Source organism: Dipodomys ordii, unplaced genomic scaffold, assembly GCF_000151885.1.
Source record: "Dipodomys ordii isolate 6190 unplaced genomic scaffold, Dord_2.0 Scaffold24, whole genome shotgun sequence".
NCBI lineage: Eukaryota > Metazoa > Chordata > Mammalia > Rodentia > Heteromyidae > Dipodomys > Dipodomys ordii.
In genome coordinates this window covers 13,718,566-13,731,743 of record NW_012267240.1, presented here as the reverse complement: position 1 = coordinate 13,731,743, position 13,178 = coordinate 13,718,566, and the positions used below count along the sequence as shown (strand labels likewise).

Below are 13,178 nucleotides of genomic sequence, written 5' to 3'. Positions count from 1 at the left end.
TTTTCTTTTTGCTTATGTGGTGCTGAGGAATCGAACCCAGGGCCTCATGCATGCAAGGCAAGCGCTCTACCACTGAGCCACCTTCCCAGCCCTCTTTCTAGCTTCTTCTTAGGTGCTTTACTCTTGCTTCTTTGCTTTTTTTTTCTTTTTATGTATCTTGTTCATTGTGCTGAGTAATCTTTTCCCATTTCCCCTCTGTTTGACTTACAAATTATACTTTCTACTTTTAGTTTTAAATGGTGAACATTATGTTTTCCTAATATTAAAAAGTGAATCAGTATCTCAATTTGCTGCCTAGCAAATGAGGTTTATTATTTTATTTACACATTTTTTAATCTTTAAAGTTTGAAAATAACCATACCTGTAATCATAGCGACTCAGGAGACTGAGATTTGAGGATTATGCTTCAAAGCCAGCCTGGGCAGGAAGTCTATGAGACTCTAATCTCCAATTAACCACCAAAGAGCTGGAAATGGAGCTATGGCTCATGTGGGTATAGCATTAGCCTTGAGCAAAAAAGCTCAGGGTCAGTGCCCAGTCCCTGAGCTCAAGTCCCAGGACTGGCACAAAAACAAAAAGCAAAATGATTTTTAAAACGTTTCTAAAACAAGACAGAGAATTCTACTATATCATCCAGTCAGCTCCTCCAATTCAATTTATAGTCACTAATTGCTCTTGGCTTCTATAGGCAGCTAGATTTGTTACTCCACAAATTATTTTCTGTGATTACCTACTCTGAATGAAATCTTAGCCTTTCTGTTGAGTATCTTACAAACTGCTTGCATTCTAGGATGTGTCCAAAAAAAGAATGATGGATTTTTCCCTATGTGATATCAGAATTTACTATATGAGGGACAGTGTTTTTCACTATTTCCATTATTCCTCTGTACATGGTTTTCATTTCAGATTGTTCAGATGTGTTTTTATTACACCTATCAACTGTTGATCAGTCTGTAGTTCATGAGAGAACAGTATTTAAAACAAGATTTCCTGACAAATATCCTTGACAGTCTACTCACTTATTCCTTGTTTGTGGACATTAACAGGGCTGGAAGAGACATGGTTTTTACTGCTACTTGATTGGCCGTACACTTTCCACATTCACAGAAGCAAACCAGACATGCCACAGTGAGAAGGCTTACTTAACAACTGTGGAAGACAGGTAGGCTCACGGTTGTAATTTTATTTTAAAATAAGTCTAATCGTGGATACTTTTCAGCAACCTTTAAATATTGGCCTGGTCTAAGGTTTGGCAAGAGTTATGTGTGACCTTGAGATGTGGTCTATAAAGTTTCGTTGACACCTTGAGAATGATGTTCTTACTTGGATTCTTCATCACAAGTATAAAATATTTTTGTTTTGCTACTTTTAGTACTCTAAAGCAAAATCCAGAAGAGTTTACTGATGTAGCTGCTGATCTTTTGTCTTTACTACTTCTCCCATCCAGTGGGAGGAGAGAGAGGGCTGAGTATGATAATACTTGCCCTTCACCTGCTCAGGCCCCTCAGATCATGTCTATGACTTCCAAAGGTGTGAGGATTTCTCTCCCTTTCCCTTGCTAGTCATCAAACAGTCTGGCCACAATACCAGCTGGGCATGCTTTCATCCGATTTAACATCACCTGGAAAGTGCATCAGATCCCATTGTTGAGGCCCCAGCCCCCAAGACTAGCCCTCACCCCTTCAATTCAGATATGAGGTGTGCAAGTCCCATGTGTTCCTCTTGTTTTTGTAAAAGATGGTTATGGATTAGATTCTCACAGTTCCTTCCTTGAGCCCTGCTAATTAGCTAGAGAGCTCAGAGCACTCGAGGACACACACTTACTGGTGAGTGATAAGGAAATGTTAAAGGATATCGGTGAAGAGAATCATGGCGTTGTGTTGTAGGAGCACATGGAGCCCTCATGTGTTCTCCAGATGCATAGCTCTCCAGGAACCCTCTCCTGGTCAGCTTTTGGAAGCTCTCTGAACCCTGGAGGTTTTATGGAGACTTCATTGCCTAGGCATGCTTGCTTGTTAATAAACCAAATAAGGAGACTCATTAAAAAGCCTTCTAGGACATGAGAGCAGCTGTTATGTCCTAGGGTCGGACAAAGGGGGTTCGAGTGAGAAGCCTGGGATCTACGAGCAAAGCGTAAGAAATATATATCACACAGAAGAATTCATTGTTTCCAACTTTCCCTTTTTCCCCCTTAGGTTTTCTTAGGTAATAGACTGATAGGTTAAGGAAATCAAATAAATGGACAGAGTACTTCATGTACCTTTGATCTCGAGGGTCCTATCCGTCTTTGTGTTCATTTATTCTGCTCTTTGACCTGCTGTTTGTAAAGCTTGGATGATGTACCTAAGAAACTTAAATATCTATTTTTTTTCAGTCGTGGGGCTTGAACGCTGTCCCTGAGCTCTTCAGTGAGTGCTCTACCACTTGAGCCACAGTGCCACTACCAGTTTTTCTGGTGGCTAATTGGAGATAAGAGTCTCATGGACTTTCCTGCCTGGGCTAGCTTTGAACCATGATCCTCAGATCTCAGCCTCCTGATAGCTAGGCTTTAAGGCATGAGCAACCAGCACCCAACAAAATATCCATTTTATTTACTACAAAGAGGATAAATATCATTAGGGTCCTTTCAAGGAAGATGCAAAAAAAAAACTAGGAGCACTGATGCTTAAAACTCCTTAACAAAATGATATCAAGGTGAAATCCATCAAGATGCATGATACTCATAAATTGGTATGTTGAATTGAAATCTCTTCATACAACTACTTAAAGATTTTACATACTAAGTGGGTACAAAAGAATTGTACTTCAACTCATTTACCTCTCAGTGTGCAACTAAATTCTAACATAAGCATAACGCAGACATAGGCAAACCCTTGAGAATCACCATGTAAATACTTTTAATCTTAAAATAAGGGACATAAATGGCTCACTATTAAGTACCATATGGGTATATTCTGGGATGCATTATAGGTGAGCTGTTGGAAAAATACGTATAATCTTTCACTACATTTTATGTATTTTTTCTTATACATTAAAAAAATAGAAACACTGTTGTTAAGTTTGATTTTCAGACATTTAAGAAAAATAAGTTATCCAGGTGCCAGTGGCTCATACCTGTAATCCTTGCTACTCAGGAGTCTGAGATCTGAGGATTGCGGTTCAAATCCAGGCTGGGCAAGAAAGTCCGTGAGAATCTTATCTCCAATTAACCTCCAGAAAGTTAGAAGTGGCACTGTGGCTCAAATGGTAGAGTGCTAGCCTTGATCTGAAGAGCTCAGGGAGAGTGCCCAGGCCCAGAGTTCGAGCCCCATGACTGACAAAAAAAGGAGGAGGAGGAAGAGGAGGAGGAGGAGGAGGAAGAGGAAAAGAAAAATAACTTGCAATTGGAGTTGTTGTTTATTCTATTTAGGGTATAGAATTATCCAGACTAAGACCTTAAATATTGTTATGACTGAGGCTCTGTAGGGCCCTTTCCTGCTCTCTTTGGAGTCTCCATTGCTCTTCTGAAAGATTTGTGCTCTACTTTCCTCTTGTTCCAGAAACAGACTTATGGCTGTGCTGCTGCCTCCATTGATTTGTGTTAGTTGATGAAGTCAATTTGAGGTTGTCATGCCAACTGAATTGCATTTTTACCAACTTATGCCAGCTCCAAAGATGAGAAGAGGAAGGAAGAGAAAGCGTTAGAATTTATGACTTTGCCCCTGCTTTTCTTGAGATTGATTTTCTGCTTCCCTGTTATTTCTTCATGGTTCTCTGCTTCAGACCTGAGGTTTGAGAATGAAATCAAGGGGGAAAAATCCATGTAGACAATTCCATTTGTACTATTGCTTATTTGAGAATTGGGTAGAGTACACAGTTTGTTAAACATTTGCAAAATTGCTATTATTTTATCCTCTGGGTTTTCAAAATGTTCTTATTTTGAGGAGAGGCAAAGAGACCAGTGAGGACTAGAAAAATTGCTGAAGATATTTGAAAGATTTAATTTTACTCAGCTATATGATATTTTTCCTTTATAAACTTATACTTTAATGAAATTTAATTATAGTCTAAGTGATATGTAAGTATAATGTAGTGTTGTTAAAAAAACAACTATATCATAGCTCAAACAGAACTGAGATGCTTTTTATGCAAATAATCTTGTTCAAATTACATAAACTGAAAGTGGATTTTTCTCCTAATAAGCTTTCTTACCACTTTCATTCAAAAAAATCAAATAAATGTTTCTAAAGATTATCTAATGTTTGATTTTTTTAAAGATATGAACAAGCATTCCTGACTAGCTTGGTTGGACTGAGGCCTGAGAAATATTTTTGGACAGGACTTTCAGATGTACAAAACAAAGGGACCTTTCAGTGGACAGTGGAGGAGGAGGTACACTTCACCCACTGGAACTCAGACATGCCAGGTATGTACACCTCTCTGCTTGAGGATTTTATCTACCCTGAAAATCTATCAAGCAAAGGCCTCTTGTTCCCCCGTGTCCCTCTCCAGAAGAAAAAGTTGCTTCATTCTTTAATACTGGTTTTGGAAAGTCACAAGTGACTGTGAATGTTCCAAATGGTTCACTTGTGTCTTAAAGCCTATAGGAAGTGGATATAAGGTGTTTCAGCAAATAGCAATACTAGTGTGCTACAGTGATGGCACTAAAGGAAGTGCTTATGTGGAATTCAAACCCCTACCTTAGTTTGGGAGATGGGGCTTAAGTGGTTAAAGCGCCTGCTTTTAGTAAGTACAAGGCCCTGAGTTCAAACCCCAGCCTCACCAAAACAATGTGAAAGAGATATTTCCTCTTCATATGTAGTCCTCTGTCTGCCATGGAATTTTTTTTATCCTTTTAATAACTATGAAAAGGAATTGGGAATCTGAAAACTTAACATGACCTGAGAACATCCAAGTAGCAACTTAGATGAATCTCTGTGGTCTCCAGATCAGCATGACATGGAGTTGGGGCACCAAGTTTCATTTACTTTAGTTAGGGATTATAACCAGTTCTGAAACAGACTGTGAAAGATTCCTGGTCTTCTCTCTACATGGGAATCATTGGCATATGATATTATCATAAGATGATGTTCAGAACATTCAACAATGAAAATATTACATTGTGTTTGGGTCAAAACCTAACTAGGCCAAGTGTATGAATTTACTGCTTGGTCAAATACATGTTAATCTCTGGGAGTTCTCTGAATTTGCATTCCTTTCAGCTTTCAATAAAAAAAAATGGATCCATAATCTGAACAATGCAATCTTTGTTTAATTATTAAATGTTGTGAAAAGTTGTAAGTTTTTTTACTCATTTTTTGAAGCTGGGTAAAATATTAAAAATGGAATGCGTGCTTTAAAATAAAATCTGGGCAGTAGTAACTCTTTTTTATTTTTTTGTTTTGGGTCCGGTCTTGGGGCCTGAACTCTGGGCCTGGGAACTGTCTCTCAGCTCTTCAGCTCAAGGCTAGCGCTCTACCACTTGAGCCACAGCGCCACTTACAGCTTTTTTTCTTTATGCTTATGTGATGCTGAGGAATCGAACCCAGGGCCTCAGGCATGCAAGGCGAGCGCTCTACCACTGAGCCACCTTCCCAGCCCACAGTAGTAACTCTTATGGTCTAGATTTACTTCGCCCTCATGCTCACCCAGCATGAGAGTTATTGAATCCTGGAATGCTGAGTAAAAACTGGCCAAAGTAGAGCCAGAACTCAGTTATAGCCATTGTCAGGGGACATCTTTGGTAAAAAAGATGATGGTTCCCATTAAAGGAAGTTTCACTTTAAGAGAGGGGATTTCTGTAGGAACCAGAGAAAACTCTTTGGGTATTAGGAAGTCTGGGATTTTAGAGAATACATTCTGGAAGCAATGTGTTTGGTCAATTATTATTTGGAAATAGCCATACTTATAAAAACAGAGTGATAAACTATTAAACTTAGTACCATCCTCCTTTTATTTTATAGACTTAAAAAATTAGGTCCAAACTCTATAAGGTCAGACCAGTTGTTTGCATTTTAACATGAGGAAGCAGGTGCCAAATAGATGTACTTTCTTAAAATCTCTCACTTGAAATCTATAGAGAACTTTGCTTTTAGCTGGGTGTGGTGGCACATGCTTGTGATCCTAGCCACTCAGGACACCAAGACAGGAGAGCTTAATGAGCTTCCTGCTGGGCTAGAGTGAGTTTGAAGCTAGCTAGATTACATTGAGACCCTGCCTCAAAAGGAAATAATAAAACTGGTTCTGTATGAAGTGGAAGGGGGAAATATTAAACCATTAAAAATATAAAGGAGGAAGGCAGGGAGCCAGCCAAGAAAGAAACACCACTATTTTTGCCATTATGAAAGATTCAATCCTACCATTAATATAATATCATTAGATGCCTATGTAACACACTTCCAAATGTTAGAACTACAAAATATGGTCAAAGCTCCTTCTACTTGAATCATAATCCTACTTATTGGAGCTGGAGTACAGACCACACAAATCAAAGGCAAAGTAGTGGTTTGGAAGGCAGCAAACTCACTGCCCAATCTTAAAAAAAGACCTCTACATTTTACCATTGTGTGGGGGATTTAGGGTGTACCTTCCCACTCAACCCGCACTGTCTTCTGGGAGCATGGAAGGCCTTCACCAAACATCTATTGACTGAATCTCGTACTTTGTTTAATGCAGGGCGAAAAGCAGGATGTGTGGCCATGAGAACAGGGATCGCAGGGGGCTTATGGGATGTCTTGAAATGTGATGAGAAAGCAAAGTATGTGTGTAAGCACTGGGCAGAAGGAGTAACTCGCCCACCAGAGCCCACTACAACTCCTGAACCCAAATGTCCAGAGGATTGGGGTACCTCCAGTAAAACAAGCTTGTGTTTCAAGGCAAGTATGATTACTAAGTAAATAAATAATTGGGAATATACATCACTCTAGGGTAAGGAATGCCCCCACCCCAGGAATTAAAAAACCCCAGAAAATAAAAATGCAACTCACAGAAGTCTGTCCTCACCTGCTTCATCGTTATTTTTTCCCTCTCTGCTTCTCATCTCTGTCAGTCCTGTTCTAAGTTCATGATTCTCTTCATCTTCTTTTGTTTGTTTGTCTGTTTGTTTGCTAGATATTTGGCAGTAGTGGGAATTGAATTTAGGGCTTTCTAGGTGAGTGCTTTATCAGCTGGGCCATGCCCCAGTCTTTTTACTTTTAAATTTGCAGGTAAGGTCTCAGGCTTTGGCTAAAATCCTCCTCGCTCTGTTTTTCCTGAATAGCTGAGATTATTATAGGTGTGTGACTATTCTTTTCATCTTGATCAAAAGTTTTGTTCCCCTTCATACAATCCTTTGCATCTTGTTTTTGTCTTCTTCCTGGAGCCTGAGATTCTAGTTAACTCATGAACTAGGCTATAATGATTCCCAAGAAAAATGTTCCAAATGCTTATAATGCAAAGAGATGAAGGCACTAATAGGAACACATGGCCTCTCAGTGACATTTAAATGACAATTCAGTATCATACTATTATTTTCTACATCATTAGGTGTGACCATCCATTTTATCCTTCTGCAATTAAGCTCACTAGAATAAACAACTAGCCGAACATAGGAACAAAAATAATACAAATAATAAATCCCAATGAATTAAAGATTTGAATTCTACCTCTTGAAAAAGTCACTGCTCTCAGGACTTTTGTTTTCAGTCCCTTTAAATGATGTATTTCTGTGACATGCTTTGTAAAACAGATTTTCAAGACTTCCACCAGAGCCTTGGGACAGAGGTCAGTGAGACAGCTTGCCTAGCCTGTGAGAGGCCTTACATGTTGCACTGAAAAAATTAAAAAAGCAGCCTGTGTGAGCGTGAAGCTGTGGAGTGCTCTCTAACTCCAGGAAGGCAGGGGAAGCTTAGGCAGCTGAGCTGCTCATTCCCACCAGTAAGAATGGGTATCAGTGAGCTCTGCTGAATGGATTTTGGCCAGTCAGAGTTAAAAGCATAATTTATTCTGAACTAAGGCAAAAGATTTTGTAAATAGCTCATCTGAAGATGAACACAGATCAGATATGTGCGTCTCGTACGTTGAGGTACTTAGGAATCTTAGGAGCTACCAATATGGGAACTGCTCGAGAGAACTGCTCAAGATGAATCAAGTCCATTTCAGGTGAAGATGACTTACAGGGTTTAAGGATGATCCCGGCAGCCGTAGGCTGTTGGAAACATATTCCCTTCTCCATGAGCATGTGATGTAGGGGAATATGGACTCCTGAGAAGCAATGAGTGAAGATTTAAAAACTCTTCTATATGGTTTGCATACTGGTAGGACATCCCAGATTGACCCAGTGGATTCTATTTATTCTACGGCTCTGCTGTGTTCCCTAGCATAGGACACAAGTCACTAAATTATAAAACCCTTTATACTTAGTTTAACATATAACCAGTTTCTTTCCCATGATTGTCTGTCATTGTGTGTGTTCAATAGTTGTTAAAAGATGCAATTGTTAGGGAAAAGAGGTAAGGTAGTTTTGAAGTATGCCGCCAGAAAAATGTTGAAAGATTGCCAAAAAACTCAGTTATAAAATACAGCACTGTTCCAGAGCAGTAATTTTCCTTATTCATGTTTATTTTCCTTATCTTAACAATTTATTAATGATTTTGTACCTCAATGACATCTCCACTTAACCAAATTACTCTTGTCATCCTTTCCCAGTGAGCTCTGGATCTCATTTATATACCTTCTGCTACTAAGATTCTACTCTGATTTTTCCTTTGCTAGAAAATGCTTTTATCTTGTAACGTTTTCTCTACAAAATAGTCTCCCAAATGTGGCTACCCAAATAGCTACTCCTAAATTGCTTTTAATCAAGAGAATTACATTGTTTGGGGGGAGATTACAATGCTTTGATTTTTCTGTAAATAAAGTGCCACCATAAGTAAATTATTATTGCTCTTGATTTTATAAGCAATGCAACATAACATCATTTCTGAAATCATATCATCTTTAGCTGTTTGCAAAAGGAAAACATGAGAAGAAAACCTGGTTTGAATCTCGAGATTTTTGTAGAGCTCTGGGTGGAGAGTTAGCTAGTATCAATAACAAAGAGGAGCAGCTAGCAATATGGAGATTAATTACGTAAGTATCTTTTCTAGACAACTCTCTCTTTTCTTTTTACCTATTTGATGGTTATATTCAGAAAAAGATTTCTGAAATTGTTGGTTCAGGCTGCTTCAAGCAACTATATCATAAGTTTTGATTGTGTTTGATTTTGATTTCAAAATCCCATACTTCTATAAAAATCCAGCATGCAATTGCTCTGTAAAAGTATAAAACATGCATTGCATGTTTGTTGGATGGATAGATGGATGGATGGGTGGATGGATAAATGAATGAGTGAATTAATGCCTGTCTTTCAATATGTTACAATAATTTGTTCTCAAGCAGCAACCTGTTTACAGGATATTTCATGGCTTGCACCAAACTGCACACCTCTTGCCCAATGTGTATATTTAGTGGATAACTTTTTTTTAAAACTTTGTACTAATTTATGTGTTGGAGGTTAATTTTCAAATCTGTTCTGTCCTCATAGCTTGCCTAACTTGTTACATCCAATAGAATATGTTTTCTTTATGTTTTGAAGGGCCAGTGGAAATTACCATGAGCTGTTTTGGTTGGGATTGACATATGGAAGTCCTTCAGAGGGTTTTACCTGGAGTGATGGTTCTCCTGTGAGTAATTTGACTTAATATCATTTTCTTACTGTTGTGTTATTTATTTATTTATTGGAATGGGATGTTGAAGATGGATCCCAGTGCCTGGTCATGTTTAAGCAAGCTCTGTATCACTTGAACCATTTCCCCAATCCTTCAGTTATTTGCTTTAAAGCCACAGGCTGGCCTTGGACTTCAATCCTCCTATCTCTGCTTTCTGAGTACCTTGGATTATAGTTGTATGCCACCTTGCTGGTCATGTGAATCTTGCTGACTCTTGCCTGGGTGTGGCAGGAACCACAATCCTCTTATTGCTGAGTCTTTAGTTGTACTATATTTATTTTGATGTTTTCCTTTGCCCCCATCCACTTTTGTAGTATGACTGGTCATTATGATAACCTGAAACATTATGTGATTAAAATACACTCAATTTAAAGGATCACTATCCTGCTTTGGCCCCTGTTTGCCAAAAGCATAGCTTTTGAATGAAAAAGATAAAGCAAACCAACAACCCATAGGTACTAGTTTGTTTAAAAATAATCTTCCTTCTATATAAAACAGGTATGTAGAGAGACCTCTTCAAAACTGAGTGTTTTGCAGCCCCTGGAGACCCATAGAAAGGACATAACTTGGACATTGCTTTTAGTAGCTGTCAGACTTCTGCACACTTCTCCATTCTCAGAATTGGAGGAGTAAGAAGTTATGGTATTTGATAACAAGTACTTGGGGAATCATCCAAGGACATGATTTTGTACAATTCTCCTCCTATGTCCTCTTTTCAACTTGAGAAAGATGGTTTGGAGTGAGGGCCATCTGGCCCTGGTCCATAGAAAGCTCATAACATCAGCTGGTATATGATGGACAGACATGTGTGTCTCATGAGCTATCCATGGCCATCTGCCTCTATTGATAATTTTGTATGGCCCATGAGTAATAATCTAAATATGCAATTGGCTCTTGGCAGTCAAAACAAGTTTTCCCAACCTATTAAGTGGCTCAGTTGAAATGTGAATTTTTATGTTTAGATCTCTGGAAAAGAGATCATTATGCTCAATCTACAAGCTGTGTGGCTCTAATTATATACTTAAAACTCCATAGCAGCAGGCATTGGTGGCTCATGCCTGTAATCCTACTCAGGAGGCTGAAATCTGAGGATTGCAATTCAAACCCAGCCCAGGCAGGAAAGTCTGTGAGACTCTTATCTCCAATAAACTACTCAGAAAAAAGGCCAGAGTGGTGCTGTGGCTCAAGTAGTAGAGTGCAGCCTTGAGCTAGCTCAAGAAGCTTGAGCTAAGAAGCCCAGGGACAGCTCTTAGGCTCTGAGTTCAAGCCCCAGGACCAACACACACACACACACACACACACACACACACACACACACACACACACACTTCCCACTACCACCACCACCACTACTACCACCACCACCAACAACAACAACAAAACTTCATAGATCACCGAACCTCAGAGCCTTCATTTATTTCTACTGTTCATTTCTGTCAAAGTTTGTTAACTTTGTTGGCAGTATTTTATGGGCCATTTTTTATTTTGTGAGAATAATTGTGCTGCTTTATCCTACCTGTCTTACCTATCTGGTAAAGAGAAAGCTTATAGAATGTACATTTAGAATTTCCAATGCTGAAAAATAGTAGGTATTTGTTAAGTGTTTCTGCTATCTTTTTTTTGCTAAGTGTTTGTCTCCCTGTAAACCTTTATTTTATGGCCCTTGAATCTGTTATCTTAAATGAAAGGAAAGAAAACAATGTAATAAGTTATCAATGGATTCGTCAACTTTAAGATTTTTCCATGCAATAGAGACTATTTGTTCCTCACTCAAGTTCCTAACTCATGCTTTGAGGACAAAGATCCTGGTGAGAAAAGTGAATGTATGATAAAGGCAGTGGTGTTCTCTTGGATAGTTGGCATGGGCCTGCCTTAAATAGCTAATGATTGCAATTTAAAGTTTTGAATACAGCATCAAGTCACCTCCCTTTAAACAGAGATCAACTGTAATGTTATTACAGGTGTCGTATGAAAACTGGGCTTATGGAGAACCTAATAATTATCAAAATGTTGAATACTGTGGTGAACTGAAGGGGGACCCAGGTATGTCCTGGAATGATATTAACTGTGAACATCTTAACAACTGGATTTGCCAGATTCAAAAAGGTATGATTGGCTCTCTTTTCTCCTTTTCCCCCCTTAATCTGCTGACACCCCCACGATCTTCCCCGAATTAATACAATTAAATGAACAAAATAAGAGAACAAGGTAACTCTCAGGGGCCCTCATTTTTATACAGTAAGAAAAAAGTTACCAAGAACAGATAAACATTCCAAAGGAACTGAAGATCAAAAGCGCACCTGGGATTCCTGGACAGGAGTCACGTTCTCCAGAATTGTTCCCATGATCAGCTCTGAGTCTGGCCTTGGGTCTTCAGGACAGGAGAGGCCAGGCTTCCTACTCCATGAAGTATAGCCAATGTGATTGCTGTTTTTGGAATTTTCAACTTGTGTGTGTGTGTGTGTGTGTGTGTGTGTGTGTGTGCGTGTGTGTGTGCGTGTGTGAGCGCGCGCACGCAACAGTGTTGGGGTTTGAATTCAAGGCCTGTACTCTGTCCCTGAGTTCTTTTTTTCTTTTCTTTTGTTTTGCTCAAGGCTAGTGTGCTACTAATTGAGCCACAGATCTACTTCTGGCTTTTTGGTGGTTAACTGGAGGTAATAGTTTCATAGACTTTCCTACCCAGGCTAGCTTCGAACCACAATCCTCAGGTTTTAGCCTCTTGAGTAGCTAGGATGACAGGTGTGAGTCACTGGTGCCCACCAAGGAATTTTCAACTTCTGACATATTAGTCATCAAATAGGTAAAAGTATTTAAGCTTTTTGAAGTACTGTTTTCTGAATCAAATGTTCAGCACTATTTGGAGACCTCTGATGCTGTTAGATCATGAGGATACTATTCATGATGACTCTTAAGTATTCCACATGTCCAAGTCAGGCCTTGAGGTCAGAGGAGCTAGGATCTCAGGTGAGGATGATCAAGCAAACAAGCAAACAAAGTACCCTACCCACCAACCAAAATATAGGTCAGCACTCATTAAATAGATAAACGGAACCACATTGCCCCCTGCTGTTGAAGAATCACAGTAGCGATCATACTCTGCTGTCTTGCAACTGTTTTCTTTTTCTTATGCTGCCTTCTGATTAGAATAAAGCTTTCAGTTTCCAGAATAGATGAGTGAGTTAGCCACATTTTTAAAAAGGTCTTTTAGCTACCAGTGACTAGTAGTATCCTTTAAAAACTATAAGGAGGGTTGGGAAGGTGGCTCCCTGGGTTCGATTCCTCAGTACCACATAAGCAAAAAGAAAAAAGCCAGAAGTGGTGCTGTGGCTCAAGTGGTAGAGTGCTAGCCTTGAGCTGAAGAGTTGAGGGAAAGCGCCCAGGCCCAGAGTTCAGGCCCCACAACCAGACCCAAAAACAAAAAAACAAAACAAAACAAATAAAACCAATCCCTTG

General features: G+C 39.2%; 1 protein-coding gene across 1 annotated transcript in view; it reads left to right on the top strand.

Moving 5' to 3' along the window:
- Mrc1 (mannose receptor, C type 1) overlaps positions 1 to 13,178 on the top strand; it is an 80,388-nt gene that overhangs the window by 38,663 nt on the left and 28,547 nt on the right. The window contains exons 10-15 of the mRNA XM_013014757.1: positions 1,047 to 1,162; positions 4,257 to 4,405; positions 6,655 to 6,854; positions 8,960 to 9,087; positions 9,593 to 9,680; positions 11,687 to 11,831. Coding sequence (XP_012870211.1) covers positions 1,047 to 1,162; positions 4,257 to 4,405; positions 6,655 to 6,854; positions 8,960 to 9,087; positions 9,593 to 9,680; positions 11,687 to 11,831 — 826 coding nt within the window. The remainder of the gene's footprint in view (positions 1 to 1,046; positions 1,163 to 4,256; positions 4,406 to 6,654; positions 6,855 to 8,959; positions 9,088 to 9,592; positions 9,681 to 11,686; positions 11,832 to 13,178) is intronic.